This window comes from Athene noctua, chromosome 10 (genome assembly GCF_965140245.1).
Source record: "Athene noctua chromosome 10, bAthNoc1.hap1.1, whole genome shotgun sequence".
Lineage (NCBI taxonomy): Eukaryota > Metazoa > Chordata > Aves > Strigiformes > Strigidae > Athene > Athene noctua.
Genome location: NC_134046.1, coordinates 5,689,320 through 5,711,901, shown reverse-complemented (window position 1 = coordinate 5,711,901; position 22,582 = coordinate 5,689,320). Strand labels below are relative to the sequence as shown.

The 22,582-nt window shown below is 50.6% G+C and overlaps 1 protein-coding gene across 12 annotated transcripts in view; it reads left to right on the top strand.

Moving 5' to 3' along the window:
• Window positions 1-3,173: 3,173 nt before the first annotated feature.
• Window positions 3,174-22,582, top strand: part of CADPS (calcium dependent secretion activator) — a 220,930-nt gene continuing 201,521 nt past the window's right edge. For 9 of the 12 annotated variants that reach the window (XM_074913788.1, XM_074913784.1, XM_074913783.1 and 6 more), the window contains exon 1: window positions 3,174-3,654. In XM_074913788.1, the coding sequence (XP_074769889.1) occupies window positions 3,259-3,654 (396 nt within the window). In that variant the 5' untranslated portion in view covers window positions 3,174-3,258. The remainder of the gene's footprint in view (window positions 3,655-22,582) is intronic. The other 3 variants (XM_074913789.1, XM_074913790.1, XM_074913785.1) reach the window with 1 other exon arrangement.

Sequence of the window (22,582 nt, the reverse complement as noted above, 5' to 3'; positions counted from 1 at the left end):
GCTTTTAATTGTAAGTAGGCAAGAAGCTCAGAAAGCCCAGCTGATGTGAAAATCCCAAAACACGTGGTCTGAAGCAGTGTGGGTGTCAGCCCTGTGCAGCTGTGAGAGATTCAATAATTTAAGAGCCAAGTAGACACTGAAGAAGATGGACTTGGGGATTCATTCCCCCCTACCTGCAAGTGTGGAGGTGGCGGCCCCGCACCTCCCTGAAACCCCCCGCCACGGAGTGACTGCCTGCAGCCGAAGCACACGCTCACCCGTCCCGGCTTCCCCTGAACACCAAAAGCGACAGTTTTTACAGAAGGTGCTGACACTGTGATGCAGCATCCCTTGTCTATTCTAAAAGGACTAACTTGTATACTAAAGGTCTTGATTTAAAAACAAAGCAGGGGGGACTCTCTGGATACACCACATAAACAACAAGCAAAGGCTCTATGTATTCTTAGTGGTGTTTTGATGTTTAAAAGTCTTGAAGCTTAAGGAAGTTTGTCTGTAACACAGACTGTAATATTTGTCATTTTACACTGTGTGGGTAATAAGTGTAAGGGGACTCTTTGTGTGTTTGTGTGATTGATTTGTGCATGTGAGACACAGCCCAGCTGCGGAGTGTGGAGTTGTGGATCTGTGGTAAATGAGACTGCCTGAAGAAAACGGCAGCACCCAACGAGGGGCTGCCCCTGTGGTGGAGAAAATGGCGGCGCCCAACGAGGGGCTGCCCCTGTGGTGGAGAAAATGGCGGCGCCCAACGAGGGGCTGCCCCTGTGGTGGAGAAAATGGTGGCACCCAACGAGGGGCTGCCCCTGTGGTGGAGAAAATGGCGGCGCCCAACGAGGGGCTGCCCCTGTGGTGGAGAAAATGGCGGCACCCAAAGACGGGTTGCCTGTGCAGTGGAGGTGTAACACAGCTCAAGTGAATGTACCCACTAACAGTGGTGGTGGTGGTGATGATGCTGTGAGGGATTGTCCGGCCGGCACTGATGAAGCAGGCTGTAACAGCGTTATTCAGTGCTTTGGACCTGGCAAATTCCAGTGCAGAAGTGGAGAATGCAGAGATGTTAATAACGTGTAACCAGCAGAGACTGCTTGTGTGACTGGAGTGATGAGCCCCTCAAGGAGTTATCTTCCTTATTCTGTAATTATTTTATGTATATTGTGTTTTCTGAAGTTTGTCTGTACCTGAACTGATGGAGCATTTGCAGGTGCAGCTGTAAAACAAAGAAGGGGAGATGTGGGAGTGTCGGCCCTGTGCAGCTGTGGGAGATTCAATCATTTAAGAGCCAAGTCGACATCAGCCTGAGAGCTCAGGTCAGCTCTGTCCTGTGCTGGCTCGGAGAAATGCTGAGAAATGCTTTGAGGAGAAACAGGCCTTGGGAGAGAGATGAGAAACTGCCAGGCTGTGCTACAGTGGATGGAACTGTTTGTGGGAGAGAGGGTTGATGACTGTCTGATTGTTGATTTGCTTATTATGAAGTAAGAGCTTGGATGAGAGCATAAGTGTGTATTATTGTATAAGTATGTATTATTGTAAGAAGAAAAAGAGTGGTTAAAGAAAATAAACGGCCCCTGCCCTGCAGAAAGAAAAAAGTACACTGCGACTCGTTTCTTTTGGCCGCTACAACTTAGTCCAACTTATTACAACTTACTGTAAAGCAGCACCCCTCTCCCTTCCTGTGAGCTAATCCCACAGCACCAGGAATCAGTGTTTACCTACTCTTCCCAAAAGTGAAACAAACATTTTATTAACATGTGTAACAGGTGACAGGCATTTTGACATTTACCAAAGAAGCGCTGCTAATTGAACAGGAACAAACAAACCTTGAAAACACCCACCCACTACAAATCCACACGTAAGTGCAAGTGAAGTCTCAATCGGATCTGAAAATCACTGAAAATTAAAATATTGAACACACATGACATCTTCACTGATTCATCCCTCAGAGCTGCTCTTGAAGTCCTCAGCTCGCTCCAGGTAATCTTCAAAGCAGAACACCACGATATCATTACACATGTAATAGTGAGTGACTTGGGTTAAATATTTATTAGCAGTATCGCTTTTCAATTAAGATTTTTAGCTGTCTTGAGGTGCAAGGTTTGGCAGACAGCAAACTTGCCCAGAGCCTCAAGCGTGCAGGGGTTCATGTGGCTCATGTGGCTGTGGGGACACAGCGGTGTCGGTGTGGGGCTGTGGGGACACCGGGGACACAGCAGTGTTGGTGTGGGGCTGTGGGGACACTGAGGACACAGCAGTGTCGGTGTGGGGCTGTGGGGACAGCAAGGACCCAGCGGTGTTGGTGTGGGGCTGTGGGGACACTGAGGACACAGCAGTGTCGGTGTGGGGCTGTGGGGACAGCAAGGACCCAGCGGTGTTGGTGTGGGGCTGTGGGAACACTGAGGACACAGCAGTGTCGGTGTGGGGCTGTGGGGACAGCGAGGACCCAGCGGTGTTGGTGTGGGGCTGTGGGGACAGAGACACTGGGGTCTGTGGGGACAGTGAGGACACAGCGGTGTCAGTGTGCGGCTGTGGGGACACTGTGGGCACTGTGGCGTGTGTGTGTGGCTGTGGGGACACCAAGGACACGATGGTGTCTGTGGGGACACCGAGGCTACGGTGGTGTCTGCGAGGATCCTGAGGACACAGCAGTGTTGGGGTGTGGGGCTGTGGGACCACTGGTAGACAGTGGGGTCTGTGGGGACACTGAGCGCTCTGTGGTATCTGTGTGTGGCTGTGGGGACCCCGAGGACACGACGGTGTCCGTGGGGACACCAAAGCCGTGACGGTGTCTGTGGGGACCCCGAAGACATGTCGGTGTGGGGCTGTGGCGACACTGGTAGACAGCGGGGTCTGTGGGGACACGGTGGTATCTGTGTGAGTCTGCGGGAAGCCTGAGGCCACGACGCTGTCGGTGCGGGGCCGTGGGGACCCCGAGGACACAGCGGTGCCGCGGCGGGCGCGCACCCCGCGGCCCCCCTTAGGCGACGGCCATGGCGGCGGCCGCGCCCCGCCGGCCCCCAGCGGGCATGCGCGGCCGGGCCGCTCTCCCTCGCTCCCTGCCGCCTCCCTCCGCCGCCCCCCGCCGTGCAGCACCGCGGCCAGCGCCCGCGCGCGGGGCGGGGCGGGGCGAGGGCGGGGCGGGGCGGCGCGGGGGCGCGCGCGGGCGCGGCGGCGAGCGGAGCCGGAGCCGGGCAGAGCCGCGCCGAGCGGAGCCAGCGCAGCCCAGAGCCGGCCCGGCCCCGGCCGAGCCCAGCCGCCGCCGCCGCCATGCTGGACCCGTCGTCCAGCGAGGAGGAGTCGGAGGAGCTGGTGGAGGAGGAGAGCGGGAAGGAGCCGCTGGCGCCCGCCGCTGCGCGTCTCTCGCCCAGCCGCCCCGGCGAGGGCCCGGGTGTCGGCGGCGGTGCCGGTGCCGGCGGCGGTGGCGGCGGCAGCGGTGGCAGCAGCGGGGGGCTGCAGCCGGGCGGGCGCGGCGGCGGTGCGGCGCGGCCCGCCAGCCCCAGCCCCTCGGTGGCCAGCGAGAAGGAGAAGGACGAGCTGGAGCGGCTGCAGCGGGAGGAGGAGGAGAGGAAGAGGAAGCTGCAGCTCTACGTCTTCGTCATGCGCTGCATCGCCTACCCCTTCAACGCCAAGCAGCCCACCGACATGGCCCGCCGGCAGCAGAAGGTACGGCGGTGCGGGCTGCCCTGCCCGGCCCTGCCTGCACGGCCGAGCTCGGCCTCCCCTGCCCCGGCAGCTCCCCTGCCCGCACCCCATCACCCACTCCCTGTCTGCCCCCATCCTCCTGCCCCCTGGCAGCTACCTCCCTGCCTGCTCTCCTGCTTGCCTGCCCCCAGCCCACTCCCCTAACTGCTTACCTACCCCCCTGCCTGCTCCCCTGAAGACCCCCCTGCCTGCCCCCTGCCCTCCATCCCGCTCCCCAGCAGCCCCATGCAGGCCCACAGCCACCCGGGCACCCCAAGGGCAATCCCGGCACAGGGCACCTTGGGCCCGCACGGGTGGGGTTTGCTGGCAGCATCCCTGTCCCGGGGCACCGGGAAGCCCTCAGCCCCTTTGCCACCCCTTGGTGCTGCTCCCCGCGTGGAGCCAGCGTGCTGGCATATGGCACATTGCTCCTAGTTATGCAACATCGGGATTCGGGAAGTTTGGGATGTTGGCCGTTTAAAGGTTGTTAAAAGGAGAAAAATGGGTTATATTGCTGGAAAACGTGCCCGTGCCTCCTGCAAAGGGACTCTGCAACTTCAGTGCTCGCTGCAAAGTTTGCTTAACTGGGAGTGCCGGCGCTGAGTTGGGGAGTTACCGAGTCTCATTTCAACTTCTTGCAAGTGTTTATGCGCGGCGAGCTCCCCGACGCCAGCTTCCCGGCAAAACGTGGCAGCAGATGATTCTGATTACGATGGAGGGGCTGCCACAATCCTGACTCTTCCTCCCCCAGCGCGTCACCGCGGCAGGGCCAACGCGCTGCTCCGGGCAGAGGCTGGGCAGGAGCACTTTGCCTGGGCTCCCCATCCCGAGGAGATGTCTTGGGGCTTGTTTCCCCACAGAGGTACGAGCTCGTGGGCCAGGGCAGAAATTAAGTTTCTCCGGGATGCAGACACGGGCGCCTTTCACTCAGATGCAGCCAACTTTTTCCCTGTGGCAGCCAGAGTCAGGTCTGCGATGGGACGTAGCTCTGGAACAGCTGGCTGATTGTTTTTTTTAAACTGTTTTTTCAATTGTGTTTCTTAGACTGCAGTTTTAGCCTTGATACCGTTCTGTGTTCACAAATGACCTTTGCAAATTAGGCAGGCTCCTGGATGTATTGATGCAAACGACATTCGGTTCTGCTACACCACAGGACTATTATTAGTCATTGCAACATACGGAGGTAGGAAAGTGTATCTGTACTGCATGTAGTTTAAAGGCAATATAGGACAATCTGGTGTTGCAGGAAGGTTGAATGATCTGCTTTTGTTTGCTGAGCAAAGTGCATAGCTGAAAATATAGCTAAGTTTGGAGATTTTTTTTTTTTTTGCTTTATTTTTTGCCTACAACCCTTTTCAATAGATTGTGGATTTTTCAAAGTCGTCTTGGATTTTGTTCCCTGTGAAACTTCTTTGCATTAGAAAAAGATGATGCAATTTAAGTAATTACTAGGTTTGCAGAAATTCAAACAAACAAGCCCTGCAACTGTTTCTCACATAAAAGTGAACTGAGATTGAAAAGGAGTTTTTCCAAAGGAGGAGGCAGTGTCTTAGCAGTCCGGAGAAGAGTGGCTGGGAAGGAGGGTGGTTCATAGTCCCTGAACTCAAAATACTGTACTATGAAGGGATAGAAAGAGGGGAGGGAGAGAGTACAGGTGAAATAAAGAAATGAGGAGTAATGAGAAAAATTATAAAGTGGCAGCAATGCTTGAGGGAATGGGGAAGTTACACAGGATCTTGGGAGGAAATAATCTATTCTCTGTGAAATGAAGAACATAGGGAAATGCGTCTGACTTATTTATACAAATAGCTAAAATAGGTGTGTCTCAGGGGCCTGCTGTCTCCCCTCAAACTTAGTAGTGAGAGGGAATTGGGAAAGCTAAATTTAACTTGACAACACATGTCAAATTAAATTCACCCTTTTAAAGATGAATTCAGTCTGGGTTTTCGTCTTCTGTATATACCTATATTCAGTTGTCATGCAGGTTCCTGGAAGTAAATCCTTGCCCTTTTTCGTTAGTCAAGGCTCCTATTAAACTCAGTTAAAGGACTGCCAGAGTCCAGAGTTTGTTGCTGGGTTCTGTGTGCTCCTCTGCTTTCCTCACGCATCCTTCTGGGAAAGCCCACCCTTCCTTCTCCGGACCGAGGGTGAAGGTGTGAGACTCGTTTCCTCTTGGGCACTGAGCTTCTGTTGTGATGGCTCTGCCAGGTTGAATGGTCTCTGTGGGGACATTGTGCATTGGTGGGCCTTTGGTGATGATGGAAATACCAGATGCTCCAGCACCCATCAGAGTGGAGCAAATGCATTTTGCTCCTTGGGGGAAAGATGGGCGAAACCCAGGTTTTGGTCCTGCTCTGATGAGAGCTGTTGTCTCAGTTTCCTCATCAGCAGAGTTGGGGATAAACTGCTTCTTTCTCCATGTGTCATATGCCTCTCTACCCTTACAGCCTGCCATTTGTGAGGGAAGAGTTTCATTCCAGGAGAAATGGGAAACAGAAAACCCCCAAGCGTTGCCTTTTGCAGTCCCTGCTCTGCACAGGGCTGGCACATAGGACTGCGCTCCCGCCTCTCCCGTCAGTGCTGGATGGAGGGGCTGTGGAGGGAGGTGCTTGATCCACCTCACAAGTGGGTACCCTGGAGATGTGAGGGCCTGGCCCTGCTGATCTGCCCGCTGCGGTTGCTGCCCGTGAGCAGGATGATGCGAGCTCTGCTGAGGCGTGGGGCCCAGCTGTGGGGCTTCACGTGGGGCTGCTCAGACTCCACGCCTGTGTCAGGGAGGTGCTGAGCAGCCACCGCAGAGGTGCTCTGGTGGAGCTGTGCAGCGATGAGGGCTGGTGACCTGTCCCCAGCCCCGCTCAGCAGGCCTTGCCTGGCACTGGGAGGAGGAGGAGGTGGTCAAGCTCTGGCTTCACCTGGTGCACAGCTCTCCCCTGTAGCACGGGAGATGCTGCCACCTCCCAGCACAGCCCGAGCAGGGTGACCGTGGCTTTGCAGATGAGGCTGTCACCCTGCACAGCAGCTGCCTGGCACAACCCAGTGTCTCTGGGTTACCTGATAAAAGCCGGCCTGCCTCCATGGGAGAACCCTAGGGCTCACTGAGCTCCTGGAGCCCAGGCTGCTTCTGTAGTTTCATCTTTGCAATTTTCTCAAAGAAAGCAATTGATTTTGTTGCAGTCACAGCAGTGAAGTTATGAAGATCCCCGCCGTACCTCCCCTGAGGTGTGTAATCCTTTCTCCTTGATCCTGCAGCGCTGCTGTATCAGAGCTGGCCGGTACCCCGAGCCCCAGGGGCCACATGTTAGAGCAGTGTAATGCACAGGCACCGCGGGTACCGGTTATGTAGCAGCATGCCTGTGTGTAGTGCTCGGGAGCTGGAAAATACAGCCTGGTGTTTTACAGTGCTCGTGAACCACCTTGGAATGAAGGGAAGCGTGTGCTTAAGGTACTGTTGCAACAGAAAGATAATTGCATGCAGTTTGGTAAATTACAATGTATATGAGAGCAAAGAGAGTAGTGGAAATGTGTGAATGGACGGCATAGCTGGGTATATACTGCACCTGGGCATGACATTGTTGCTTGTTTACACTAGTAACAAACTCTGGTTTAGATTTCAAGATTAATCCAAGTGCCACTCAGAGCTGGTATTTTCTCTGATCCTGACACTCCAGAAATTTCAGCAACAGAATAAGAATTGTTTTTTAGATCAGTGTGTTCAAGCCTACACCTCTGTTTTGGGTTTATCTTGATGTTTATGTGGTAAGACTTCACTTGAGTAACTAGACATTTGTGATGTCTACCTCTGATTTCTTTTATTTACATCTCACTAGCATTGTTTCCTAAGGAAAAGAAAAAAAAAAAAAAGATTATTAGATACCTGCCTGTGCTGTCTTACTTCCTGCCTGGATTTCTTTTTTAAGCCACCACTGAATTCCAGGCACGTTTGACAGGCAGACAGTGGTCTGCAAGATACGCATCCCTTAAAAGCTTAGTGAAGACAGCAAAATCTGTATTTATCGCCTATCCCATGTGGGAGGAAGGTGGCAGTATGCGGGCAGCCCTTACTAGACGCTGGGGAATCTGAGCAAGAGACCTACTGAATGTGTGGCCCAGGAGGAAAAGCTCCCATCAGAGTTTACACCTTGCCAGACACCGAAGGCTCCAGCCTTGCAGTGCAGCTCAGGAGCAAAGCGACTTTGCCAGCTCTGTTGCTCTCAGAACAACGTGTTTTAGTACTGCAGATGGCACTTAGCTTGGTAATTGCTTGCCCAGGATGTATTTAGTCTTTTCTCTAGCTCACGCTGACTTGTTGGAAGTAGAATTGAGACGACTGGCCGTGCTCCGTGCCTCCCCCAGCTTGATCCCAACAGTCTGAAGCCTTTGGGAGGGGAGCTCAGCTAACAGCTTGGGGAAGTCAGGCAACGAGTATGTCTTTGTAATGATGCAGACCAAGCACCCTTGGATGTGGGTTACACCTCTTGCTAAATACCTCCAAAGCACGGCAGCCAAAAGGCACAGCGCAACTCAGGAATTGGTGTTTGCTCGTTCAAAATAGCATAAACTGGGAGATCTTCCCCAGATTATTACCAGCCCCCTGAAAACACTTGCTGGGAAAGGGGCAGCAAGGAGAACTCCTTAGGAGATAAACTCTGGAGAACACGTTAGGTCAGGCATCACCGCAGTCATGGTTATCATCACCTGTTTTCCTCCCTGCAGAATGAGGGAGCGAGCAGGCGGCATGTGGGAGAGTATATCAGTTCCAAGCGGGATAAATGTGGGATGAAAAAAGTTCCAGCTTAGTTGCAGATTACTGGAGCTACTTCTGGGAGAAGTGGCTTGTGATTTGGGTCCTTGTGTAAGCCTGTGGGATGACGTCAGGTGCATTAGCAAAATTCTCAGTCAAATTCAGCAAAGTGCTTAAGCTTGTGCTTTGCTGAATGGTGATTGATTTAAGCATGGTGCTTAATGCAGAACAGGTGTGAGGGATCAGAAACTCTTAAATTGGTTACAGTGCATTTTAAAATATCGAATTTGTGCCATTTTGGCATGCACTCGTATGCTACAACAGTTAGGAATGTAGTAAAGCTAGTGCAGCCTTCCAAATCATCACGCATACTTCTTACCTATCATGGGTTGGGTTGTTACTCTCATGCCATATTTACACAAGTTCTCTCTTAAAACCACCGACATGTTGTTCTGGGACAGACATTACTCAGGTAGTGATGGGACTTGTCTTAGCAGCTTTCTGCTGGAAGAACTGCAGTTTTTATGGTCAGATTCTGCTCTGCTGGCCCCAGAAAACCCTCGGAGTTGTGATTTTTCTCAGCTCTGCAGAAGAGAGGGAAAGATGATGCTCTGCTTGATTTCTGTCTGTTCCTTGGTTGCTCTCTAGTGTTGTTTAAGAAGGAGATGCAAGGTCCAGGCAGGTCTCAGGTGTGAGCTGGACCCTCTGCACAGCTTTGTAGTTGCAGCAAAGCTTGCAAGATAGTTAGTGCTGTGCCCATAAAAACCTGGAAGAGTAGTTAGGGGCTGCCTTTGCTGCTCAGCTGGCTCTGTGTAGGAATTGGCCCCTGCCACCATCAGATGAGGGCGTTGTGTGTGTGGCTGGGCTCTCGGCTAGGGCTGTCCCTGGGTTGGTGCTAACCCTGAAGTGAAGTCGACCCTGCCCATGTCTCACTGCTGCTTGGAGAGCGTTGCTGTGGGGAACGAGGTCTGGCATATCTGAGATGTGGTGTTCCTCAGCAGTGTGGAATGCAGAATGGGATCGCTGTGCTCAAATTGTCTGGAATCTGCAGAAAATTGTTATTTTCAGTTAAAACACTCATTTATTTTGCCAGTGCCTTATCTTAATTTAATTCTAGCAGATATTAAATATTTGTCATACTTTGGCTATTTATATATTTGCAGCTTATTGGATTGGGAAGCAGGTAATTAAATAGGCTGTGAGCTTGGTCTTTGGCTGTTGTAAAACTTTGCAGTTCCTGATCCATAACCCAACTCAGTTATTGTGGGTGGCACCTCTCGGGCCAGAGATGTTGTGAACTAAGAGTGGAGAAGACTCATGAGATCGTGCAGCTCCAACCCCTGCTAAAGCCTGTCGTTTCCGTAAGGTATTATTTATGGCTTTGCTTTGCATAGTCTAGACGTTCTCCCCGAAGCACTTTGCCTTTTGCACAACTTGTAATTCCTTCTGCTGAATGATGAGTCAGTTGTTCCCCGTTCACCTAAGTGGGAAGTGGTCGGCAAGTCATTGCCCTATGTAATTTTTTTGTTAGCTGGAGAAGTATTTAATTTGCTGTTGGTATGGTTTAGCAGTAGGAATGCAGCCATCACAACACTGCTACTAGCAGTGTATCTATACAAACACCTTGCAGCTACTGCCAATCCTTTCGTCCAGGGGGGTACGAGGTAAACATCCTATTTCTATTTAACTATGTAAACTGATTAATATATTAAGCCAATCAATATAGTATAATCAATAAAGTTGTTGGTTGGTGTTGATGTAAATTCAGCTAATGGCTTCAGCTGCACCAGGGTTTCACCCACGAAGTGATCTCTAGGAACCATGTATATTTGAGTGTGTCTTTAAAAACTAAGACTAATAAAAACAGCAGAGTTCCCTTAAAACGCCAGACAAAGGGACCTTCCGTGATGGTGAGCAGGTCCTCTCCGTTTGTCACCCAGGAGGATGGGTGGTGTTTGATGGGTGACCCCTCAAAGGTCTTCCATTCCTGGAAATGGAGCAGGGTGAGGCACAAGGGGAGGTGACACCTCTCTCCCCAGCTCTCGGGGTGCATGGTGCAGGCGTGGGAGGACAAGCAGTATGTCTCCTCGCCATGGCTGCTTCACAAAGCAGGTGGCACCACCAGCTTCCAGTGGGTCAGAATTGGGCTCCCCTTCTTGTAGGGCATACTTTGAGGACCAGCAGCAGGGTCCGCTGTTTCTTCATGAGGGAATGTTGATGTTTCTTCATCAAGGGGAGATGCAAGAAATGGCAGGTTCCTGGGGAGTTTCCCTGTGTCATTACACTGTAGGTACTGAGAAAAATACATGGAGCATCCTAACCTGGCACTTGCTTTAGAAGCAGCAAGTTATTTGTGGGTACAGGATACTGGGGGTGCTTTGACTGGGTTTTCTGATGGATTGGGTGGGCTTCATTCTTAAAACAGGATGTAAGTGCAGTTGCTGAGTGATGCGAATGTGTGAAATTGGTGTTTGAAAAGGTGCTTTTAGTGATAATGTTTGGTATTGTTTGTCTGTGATTCAGGCAGATAGTCAGATGTTTTCTAAAATTTAAACACCTCAGTCAAAATGTCATGCAGATGTTTATTCAGCTTGGGGTAGCCAGTGCTGTGTTTGTAGTTCTCCTAGTTCAAAACCTGTCTGTCTACCTCACAGTAGGGTTGGGATCTTGGGCTTTCAGTAACATGAGGTATATAAGGACCCTTGTGAGGGGACATTAGTGCTGGCCACCTTCAGCCTGGAGGGGTTGGAAAACTGCCCCAACACAGAACTCGGTGACTTGGGCCATACAGCTCAATGACTTTGACCTGTGTGCTTCAGGACAGTCGTGTGACCACAACCGCTCAAGTGCTGAACGTCTGCCCATACAAAATGTTAGTGTTTGATGAACAAACAATGAAATCTAGATTTAGTCATGTTTTTTCTAGCTTAAAGGGTGGAGGTTTTTTAAATGCTGCTGCTGCAGTAGTGTTTACTTTTTGGGACTGGAAATGTGGCTCCTCTTGAAGGAGCCCTACTGGCTTTGGTAAGAGTTTGGGTTGATGCCACAGTACATTTGTATAAACACCCTGGCAAACAGGGCTGCCCACTAATGGTCTAGCAGTGGCCTTTCGTGATCTCATCTGCTAAATTAGGGTGCCGTTCACCTGAGGGTAGGGCACTCTTTGTCTTCAGAATATGGGAAGACAGTCTTCAGGTCTTGCTTGGTCTGTAGACCCTCTGTTTCCACCTTCTGTCGCCTTTCCAGATGGGATTTAGATCCACACTTGATGAGTGAGGATGAACACTGATATGAACTGGATCTGATCCTGTACAAGCATGGATCAGAGTGACCCTGTCTCTGCGAGCCCATCACCTGCTGTTTGTCTTCAGCCAGGGGAAGGATTTTTGGGGAAAAATAATCAATAAACTTTTTTGGCAGTGGAAAACAAGCACTTCTTTTGGATGTTGTTGCTGCTTAATGTACCTCTGCAGGACAAAGAAGCCCTTCATCCAGAGCAGCTGCAGCACCATGGCATGCACAGGCTCAGCTTGGTCTCTCAAAGTGGGGCTTAAAGGGGGTGGTTTAGCTCCCAATTGCTTGTCTGGTGGAGGGGAGGAAAGTAGTAGGGAGAAAAGGCTGGTTTTCGGGCTCGCATGTGAGGAACTACTGATAGAAGCTATTTGTTAAGAAATGTCTTACTGAAACAATCTCTCACGTTGCCTTGTGACGAACATCAGTGGCATTTGCTCTAGCATCTGAATTTGATCCTGAGCACCTGCTGAGCTGAAGAGGATGGCACTGGGAGTTTGCAGATCCTCTAAGTTTGTGGTAACTACTGATGCTTATTAGTTGCAATGCGTGTTTGCAGTCGATGAGGTGTGCGGGGCAGGCTAACTCCTGCAGGAAGCAATTCTCCCTCCCCTGGGGAATTTATCGTGTTATCAGTCCAGATGATGCTAAGTTGGCATTGCCCTGAGATACAGAAGGCTGTCTGTTGGGGTCGCAAGTCTGTGTCTGCATACTGGGGTGCTTCAGATAGTAAAATCCTGCACCCCAACACACTGCCTTCCCCACCTCCATATCACAGGGGATCAGCCCCTTGCTTTCCTTGGAGCCATTTGGAGAAGGGTGTCTGGGAGGGATGGGGGGTGTGCGTGCACAAGGATCATTTTGGAGCCCAAGGAGTCGCAGCTGATGTACAGGCTCTGTCTGGCAACGAGAGGGGACAAGCTGCCTGGCTGGTGGCACTCTGGTGAGATAAAGGGACTTGGGTTTGATGTTTGGCTGTCAGAGGGAACATAAACTGATGCTCTTAAATATAGCATGATGCTCACTGGAGTGAGATACGATGTTAGTTCAAGAAGGAGGTAGATGTGGGGTCAAAACCTTTTTTTTTTTTTTTTTTTTTCCTCCTATATAGAGAATGCATTTTTCTGTACATGACCTCACTATCTCTTCTGCCACCCATCTCATTTCCAACTGGTGCTTTGCTTGGGAAGAAACATCCCGAGGAGAGATTCAAGGGAGCCCTGTCCAGCCAGTTGGCCAAGTAAACTGAAATACCGCAAAGGCGCTTTGGGAAGAGGTTTCTGGGCTCGCTCTGGCCAACCCTGGCATGGTGCAGGTGGCTGTGGAAGGGAGAAGCTCCTCCACGAGCAGCCAGCCAGATGCAGCCCATGTGCCACTCAGGGCTCCCCTCAGATGTCCCTGTCTGGTGGGTGGGGGCCGGGAAGGAGAGAGGGTTTGGTCGGTGTGTTTTAGGCATAGAAAATACTGGATGACTTGGGAGCAATTAAGCGAAGCTATTCAGAAGTTCTTCTGGGACTGTTGTTGATGTTGACAGCTAGCTTTTGTAAGAAGGGGGGTTCACTTTGCCTGGCGTGCTACGGGGAGGGTCAGCTCCTCTCGTATCTCAGCAGCAGAGGATTTAGGCAGCTGGAAGGTGATGCAGGCATCACACAAGCAGAACATCAAGCAAAAGGCAAATTTCCTCTATGATGCCAAATATCCTTTCCTGATTCAGCAATAGGGCACAAATGCATATTGCACGCGTGGAGTTTGCTTTTATTGCCTGCACCCCTAGATTTCCCCTCCTTCCTAGCAGACTGCTCCCACCCTTCTTGCAACCAGAGACGACAGACTCATCGCTTCCTGGGAAGGAAGCTAATGGGGTGACGCAGCAGGAGCCAGCTGCTTTGCTACCTGCATGGTGACAATGCAAGGATGAAGGAAGGACACAGCCAGCACTTCTTCAGCCACGGGTGAGTCTGCGTGACCCACCAGCAATGTGTGCTGCAAAAAACAGCCCCGTGCCTCCCACCCCAGCACCGCAGACCACCCTCTGCCAGTGGGACCTCTAGGCAGAAGCCATCTGCTGCTGTTATCTGGGGACGTGCCGCTGTCTGAGCGGCACAGGGTTATTTTTTGGTGCACAGCCAAGCTAGCTGGAGTTAGGACTGCAGAGACTTTGTGTGTGCTCAGTCATTCGCGAGGGCAAAGCAGCTCCCGAGCATGAATTGATGCCGATGCTCTGCGGTGGGAAGGGGTGGGGAGCTGGGAAGGGCACTGGGCCTGGCCTAGGGAGTCTGGAGGTGGAAAGTGAGTGACAGCTTTGCTTCTTCCCTTTCTCGGGCCCTCGGTGCTTCAGGCTCCAAAGTCTCCCCGTCCAGAAGGGTATCTGTGAAGGTGCTGAGGCAAGGAGGAGGAATTGTTCACGGCTCCGAGGTGCAGCTGTGTTTTCCTTTTCTCCTATTTGCTTTGCAGCAGGCATGGCCCGGGGCCCAGCAGAAATGGTGGGGAATAGTACTTTTCTAGCCTCTAGCTGTTGCAAAAAGAGAAGTGATACCCTCAAAAACCTCGAGCTGATCATGCAGAGGTGGTTTACACTGGCCAGGGACCTGCCCAGTACTATTTCTGCTTGTTGTCAGGTTCCGTGGACTTGTGTTGTTAATTATCAGTCGTGATGCTGCAAAGACCTTGCCTTCAGCTGGGGTCTTGTGGGTTTTATCTGTTCTGAGGGCTCCTTCTTGCCCAGGACCTCTCGTGGCACATTCCCCCATGGCCTGAGCCATGTACTTGGAGGAACAGTGCCTTGCTGCAGTCGGTGCATTTTCTCCAGCCTAGCTGGCCCAAGGAGGGAAGGCTGGGCAAGGAATGCCATCAGAGAGATTGTTCTGGAAACAGCGAGCTAGCTGCTTGCACGGGCTACCATGAGCCTCTACCCACAAGACACGGGCATCTCCTGAGGGGTTACACCAGCCCAGGGGAGAGGGTTATATGTTTGCAGAGCAGTCATGCTCCTCACTGCGGAGTAGAGCGAGCACACCTGAGGCACAGGTAGGAAACAGAAAGAGCACACCGGTGCCAGTCTGAGGAGCATGCTCAAGTGGGTTTGGTGCTTGAATTCCACTTTTAAACCTTTTTGCTTGCTGTTAAATGCTGTTACAGGTGCGTGTGTGCACATGCTCACGCAAGGTTTATGAGCTGAGCAGGACACGGTCTCTGTGGGCACTGGAGAGCAGCGTGGTCAGGGAGTCTCTCCGCCAATAGTGGCAGCCACTGAACTGCCCGGACTCCTGTGCCAGACATGTTGCTGCTGTCATAAAATGGATGTTTCTTTCTAAGGCTATTTCACATGTTTGCTGCTGCACTTTTGTTCAGAGTTCCTCAAGCTCAGACCTCCGAAGCCTCTGTTGTAAAGCTCCTGCTTGGCGCATATTTCATGCGGAAGGATGCGTGTAATAGAAATTCTTCCTGTAATCTCATCTCTCTGTAAACTGTTCTCTCAGCTTGTCTCACACCAGAATATTTCTGTGTACACAGAAGTCACCCCAAAAGTGAATCAGATCCTGCTGAGAGGGACAGTTTTCCCACCACCTATTTATAGTGTGTGCAATCACCCTCCATGCATCTTGGAACTCTAATTGCCTTTTTATTGCTGTTTAGCAGTGTGTTAAAGGTTTTTGAATGCTCATGTCTTGTTTTCTCATTAGCTCTATTTATTCCTCCTTTGGCTCCCTTCCTCAACCTCATCAAATTTAGCATCTTCTCCTTGCCTTCGGGGCCTTGGGCAGCTCTGCCACTTCTTACTTGTTCTCCTGTGTCCTTTCTCATGTTACTGCTCCAGATGCTCTGTGTTTCCCGGTCTCGCTCCAATGTGCTGTCGGGCCCCATCTCCTGGAAGGGGCTCTGTGCCTGCTGCGATGCCCTGGAGCAGTCCTTTTGCAGGGCAGGGTGGCTCAGGCAAGACACCTTGGTGTCTCTTAAGGCAGCTGCCTTGCTTCAGGCAGGGCTGGTTAGCATGGCAAGGATGCCCGGGCAATTAGGGGCAGGTACATGATCCAGGAAAGGATGGGTAAGAGTCTGAAAAAGAGCTGGTAATAGGGACTGGGAGTTGGTAAGCAAAGCAGGAAGCAGCCACTCTGACCTGAAGTCTGTTGCATAGATTTTATTTTATTTTTATTTTTTAATTTAGCAGAGCTGCTGCACTGCCAGCAGTCCCTGAATGGCATGGCCCCTTTCTAAAGCCACAGGGTATTGGGTTGGGGGCGTGTACAGCTGCTATCACTGGGATTGCTTTATTTTAATGCTTCGTGTGTATCCTGCACCTGTTTTCACCTGATGGCCACTCTCTCTGACGGTCATGACATGGACTTTGTGCTTGTACAGCGCCTGGCACCCTGGGCAGATAACTGTTAGCAAGCAGTAGTCTGGGTTTGCTTCATAGGCTCTGAGTGCAAAGTCCTCTTTGATGTTATTTGCTTTATGTTTTAGCCTTGTTGTGTAGCATTTCCATAGCTTGAATTAATTTAATTATCTCCCAAGGTGCTTGCTTGCTCACAGTTGTCCAGGACTTTATTGCCCTCCTCTTGTGTATTGAGGAGCCCACACAACTCTGAATCATCAGTAAATGTAATCACGGTGCTTGATGTTTGTTCTTCCAAGTCCATGATATATACAATAAATGAAACTGGTCTTAATACTGATCCGTGCCTCCCTTTTTGGCATCTGTTATGTTGCAAAACGCTTCCATGCTGCATACAGCTCCACCACTCAATCCTAACAGCATTTCTATTGACCAGAGAGATTAATATTTTATGTAAAACTGTATCAAAAAACATTTTCACCCTGTAGGTAATTTATGGCCAGAGTTTGCCCCCAGCAACCTTAGCACATCTGCTAAGCGTGGTGTCAGCTCGGCAAGGACCTGGTGACCGGGCTGAGTTAAGTAGCCTGTGGTGCTCTGTAGGTCTGGGGCTGCGGGCAGGGGAGCTCACTGCGCTGCCAACCCGCAGCCCTGCCCGCGCCCAGCCTCTGCCTGCAGCCTGGGGTACTCCCAACCTGGGCTGTGCAGCGCTGCCCGAGGCTGGTGTCCTCACCCCAGGGCTCCAGCCCAGTACCAGGCTTCATTAGTCAAAGAGCAAATTACTGGACTGGAGCAGGCTGGCCGCAGAGGGGGTTTGCTGTTTCAGGTCTCTTGTGCTCCTGGGTGAAAGCAGAGGCAGAGCTCAGCAGTTTGGGTGTTGGCTTGGGGCTTGGGTTTCAGTCAGGTTACAGACACAGCTCCCTGTTTGCTCCTTCACAAGCTCACACAATTCTCCAGATGTTTTTCAAGCTTTCATCAATAAAAAAATGATGAAAATATTTCTCTTTCCTTCACAGAGCCCTGGAAGACGGGGAGAGCTTATGAGATGCTGAGTTAATTGCTTAGCGCAGGTTGTGCGGGTCCCTGGGAGCACTCGGACTGGACCCGGTGCCGGTGGCCGTGCTGTAGCTCAGACACACACAGACACTGAGCATCCACAGGCTGCCCGTTCTGCAACTTGCTGTGTCCTCCGAGCAGTTTCTACAGCTGCTCCCTCTTATTATAAGACAGTTAATAGTCTTGCATAATTCATGCTTGCAAGTTGTATGCACTTGATGATAAAAGGAGCCGATGTTTAATTTACACACATGGGGCTTCATATAGATCTTAACAACTCTATGCACAATAGCTGTGCGCCCTTTCTTCCTCTCTGTTTGCAGTTGGGAAGGTGGGCAGCGGCCTGCCTGGTGTTTCCATATGCAGGGGAGCGCACAGCTTGCCCGCAGCTCGCTCCTCTGTCATCTCCTGAGATTGTCATGGGTGCTGCCGTCCTTCAGGAGGTTGCAGCGGGGAGAATCGTGCTCTAGTGCAGAAGCAGGACAGGAAAATCTTCAGCCTTATTGCTTCACTTTTTTCTCTTTCCTTTTAATGCTCTCAAAACCCAACTGCTGTATGAAAGGAAGGCAGCCTGGAGCGCTGAGCCTGGTTTTGCATTGCTGGGAGCCTGCGAAGCGAGTCTCTGCTCCAGCCGGGTGCTTTCTGGATGCATATGTGTGTGCTCCAGCTGCCCTTGCTTAGGGCATCCTCGGTGCAAACTGCAGCCTCCAGATGTTTGTCTTGTGGTGATGGCTAAGGCTTGCAGGGACAACCAAAATGGGACTAACAAGAGTGGGCATTTAAACTAGCGTAACAGCTCAGCTGCCCTCTGTTTAAGCCCATACGAGCAGGAGAAGGGTAAGACTCCCCCTTGATTCTTTCCTATCAGCCAAAGATTCAGTGGCCAGCAAGAAGCAGATGGCTTGCTATTTCCGTGCCCTTTCGTTTGATTGCTGCAGATCTGGGAGGGAGTTACAGCTGCTCCAGTAGCGTGGCAAATCATCTCCATTTATCTTGTGGTGTTACGCCTCGATGATGTCAGATAGTCTCTTTACATTGCGTATGTATTCAGACTAAGCAAATCGCAATGTTTTTTCCATTAAAATTTAATGATGAAAGATGACACTATAAGTGATTTCTTTTCTTTTTTTTCTTTAACCAATTGTTTCATCTACTGTATAACCTTCATGCTAATGGTAATAATCTTTCCTTGCTGTGGCTCAGGAGAACAGATGTGTCTCTTGAATTTCTTTTTTTTTTTTTACCTAGACAGAACCTTTTTTTTTTTTTTTTTTACAGCTCTGATTACTTGCTTTGCGATGCTGTGGCCTGTATTCAAGGTGAAACTTGTGATAAATATTTGCTTTGGGGAGGGAGGCACAACCATGTTTTTAGGAAGATTAAGGCCTGACAAGAAGCAACCCTTGTTTCAATTAGACATCAAAATGCAAATCATCCAGTCTTCGGAGTATGTCAAGGTGAGAGTAGCAAGGACTTCAGTCCATTCTGAGATTAGGGTGAAATCCCCACGTGCTTTAGTTATTCTTGGTCAGTTATGCTGGCTAGTAATGGTGTGGGGGCAAGTCAAAGTTGTGTAAGGAAACCCTTCAGTGATTATTTTTGTCATGCGTTAAAAGGCTTGCAGGCTATATGTAGTACTTGCTACAGGCTACATGTCATACTCAAAGGTCTGTCATTCCTCAAATGATTAAAAAAAGACTTTGAAAGTTGTGGCTGTAATGACAGCTCCCCCAGTTGTAATGGCTCGATTATTAATTATTAATCCATTTTTGCATGGGGCGTTAGCAGGAAAGTGGTGCATGGGACACGTGTGGGCACAGTCCCCTCTTTGCCCCACCTGGATCATCTGGGGGAGCCCCAGCTGGGGGGGGGGTGTGGGGTGTGCAGCAGTCGGTGCCCGGGGTATGCAGTGTGAAGCCATGGAGTGGTTGCAGGGGATGCCTTGTGCTCTAAGCATTCCCCTCGTGATGCTGCTGGTTTCATGCATTTTGACCAGAAAAGCAACAAAACCCAGAAGGTTAAGGGTGGCATCACTGAGATGCATCTTGGTTTGGGTGCCCTAGCCAGCAGGGTTTGTCTAGATTGCCTTGTGGTGCTTTTGGCTAAATCAGCTTCTTTCATGGGGGGGGATCTTAAAAAGCAGGCATGTTCTCAAAGCAAATTAAAAAAAAAAAAAAAACAAAACACAACAAACTGCAGCAAAGGCAGATGCAACGTGGAGCTACAGCTGGACCTGCCCAGGTGACCTGTGGGACCTGCCAGCCCTGTGTGACCGACCCTGGCCTCTATCCTGGGCAAGAGCCAGGATTGCTGTGGAAAGGGGGGGAGCTCATAGCAAAATGTCAGGGCACAGGGAGCAGCCCCCTGGGGCCAGTGGCAGCTCCACTGGATGCTTGGTGGCTTGGATGGGGCAACGATGCTGAGTGGGGCCACAGCCAGAAATCACTGAGCATCAGCATCACTAAACAGAGGACTGGGCGTTTTCCTCACCATGCTGGTGCCTTTGGGAGAGATGGTGCCTGGGGCTGAGAGAACAGTTTGCTAAAACAGAAAGGAGCACGTTAGCCCCAGGACTTCAGGGGCTGGAGGGAGGAATTGCTAAACGTGGATACTTGGTATGGAGTGGGTAAATGCTTGGGAGACTTTTCTTCTCTTTGCTGGCTTTGAAAGGGTGAATGAGAGAGCTCAGGTGGTGGGAAGGCTGAAATACTTTCATTCTCTCTGCTCGGAGAGGTAAGTTACAGTTTTAGAAATGTAAGATGAATGAAAAATGATGTTTCTTCTCTCCAGTCTTTCTCCTTTTCATATATCTGCTTCTCCTTCTGGCTTCTCAGCAAACATTAATAAAAAAATTGGGGGTGAGAACCAGCAAAAAACAACTTGTCCCTGTTGAAACCATGTGTACAAGGTCATAGCTGTTTATGTAGCAAATCTCACAGGACTTGAAAATGTCCTTGGTGTCGTCTTGTGCAATTTATCAGGGGTGTTTATGGAGTTATAGCACTACTTTGCACCAGAGATGGCAACCATACGCTATGGTTGTACATCGTGCCTTTTCTTGTACCCGGCTCAGATGACTGAGATTTGTAGATACAAGGCTCATAAACTCAATGGAAAAAATAGCAAAAATTTGGATTATACAGCTATTTTCATAGCAAAACATTTAATTATAGTTGCATCTAGTCTGTGCACTAGAAAAACTGCTGTAGACAGGGAAGCTGTATAAATGTCTGTGTTGGGAGCTGGACCTTGCCAAAAGGGCACTTGCGGGCACCCCGAGGGAATGAGCAGTCAGCGGGTCCCCTGTGGCTGGCAGGTCTCTCCCAGCCCCGTGGGGTTGGGGCTGCTTTTGCCAGGCAGACCTGGGCATCACTCTTGGGAGCTGTTGGGAGTCGGGGACTGAGCTGAGGTGAGAAGGGCGGCAAACCAGGAGGCAGAGGCGAGGGAACAACCTTCTGCATCACGCGGGCTGCTGCTGAATCACTGTTTACGCTGTTTCTGTACCTGCTGACTCGATGCATGGAAATAGGGTACCTCTATTTTAAGTTCTTACCTTTTGCATTCATGCACATGCATGCTGAAATTAGACTTTTTGTGATGGGAGCAGTTTCTTGCCTACACGGGAGGAATTATTTCAGAGTTGTGGCACAGTAACGATTCCTGATTTCTTCCCTTCCTAACATCATCTGCACAAGGAGAGACTGGGGGAGAGCTGCTTGCTCGGAGTAGTAGTAAAGCACTGTGGGATGGACCTGAGTGCCTTAGAACTGCCCCTGCCCTGCTGCCTTTCTGACACCAGAACTGCAGCTGCCAAATTTTATTCTATATACTGCTGGCTTCCTTTACCCTCTCCTTTAGCACTGATTTGGTACCTCAGTAGGATCTATCAGTTATTGCAGCAGGACCGGGGTGTTTTGGTTTGCTGCTGTCAGGTATTTTTTCATCTATGATTTCCTTTGCCCACCTCATTGCTTACTGATGCTAGTGGAGCAATAGCAAGCTCTGTCAGGAGAGGAGTAGGTCCCAAGATGAAACCAGCACATTTGTGTTGGCAGGAGTTGTGTGTTGGCTGTTACCTGCTGCTACAGTTAATTGTGTTGTGAAAACAGGCGCCTCTTTTGCATATGAGCTGGGACATTGAGATGAGGTAAAGTGGTGATTTGACAGTAGTAAAAAAATCACATTGATTTCATTGGGGCCAAGGTCTGGTTTACTTTGTTAATGCTGCATGGAATAAGAGTGCAAAGGTGGTTGCTGGTGGAATATTCCGGTGAAAACAAGGCTTTCTCATCCTAGTGTATTGAGACTGACATTTTGGGAAGAGAAGAAATGAAAAGTAAATGCTCTGCTTTTAAATGGCTCTGTCTGAGCTGCTGCCACGTGGATGTGGCACTGTCTGTCCTCAGCTGCTGCGGCTTCAGAACCCGGCTGGGATTCCCCGGAGCTGATGAGATTATTTGACTTAATGATATTATTTAGAAGATGCATTATTCCCTCCCTGTGTGTCCTCGTGGTGTGCAGAGCTCTGGTACCTGCCACCAGAAAGCCTGGGAGCGGGTGCTGTTGCTCAGATGAGTGAAATGGTGCGTACAGTGATAGCAAAGTGGTGCAAGTGCCTTAAAACCCCTGCATCCAAAACCTTAACGCTGTATTTGCATCTGTGATGTTCTTCCAACTGCCCTCTTGGGTTTGCTGTCAGGAGAAGGTTTGGCATCAGGTGGTGGGGATCACAGCTTTGACCCCAGGGTCTCTGTAGCTTTGGTTTCTGGTAAGTCTGGTTACTGAACTGCCAGCTCCCAGCGGGTCTCGTGTCCTGAACCGCTTGCAGCAGACCCTGCAGCAGTCTTGCTTTCCCTACCCAGCTTGTTCAGAGAGCAGATAGCCAGAAATGAGCGTTGCCTCCAAATTCAGATCTGTTTCTCAAATAACCGTTAACCATGCTGTGAGAGTTTGTGCTGGCCAGAGAGAATGACTTAGTCATTCTGGTACTCACTCTGGCCTGGTGATGCCTGATGTCTTTTGGCTCCTTTGCTGCCCTTTGTCATTACAGTGTCATTATGGTGCCTTGGCACCCACACCTAGGAGAGCGCAACGTCCTTGTGAAACCCTCGCTGGACGAGTTCCTCCCCTTGTTTCAGGGATATTGGGGATGAAGCAGTCACTTGCATCACTGCAGAATAGTTTTCTGCCTCTGGAGCTGTGCATGGGGCTGCTGCACGTTCACTCCTCACTGCATGCCGGCCTCACTGTAGCCCCGGCTTTTTCTCGGTGTGAAAAAGCCTGCTGAATTGTTTTCACAGCAGGAAAGAGCTTTGTTTCTCATGCTCCATTGTGTTTGCCAGCCTAACTTTTGAGCTGTTTGCCAGAAGCACACACGTGGGTATCAATACGTTGGCTTCACGTGGACTGGTTTTCCACGCGTTTGTGACTGCCCTGTGGAGGGGCATCACTGGTCTGTGCTGGAAACCTCCCATGGTAAAAGGGGA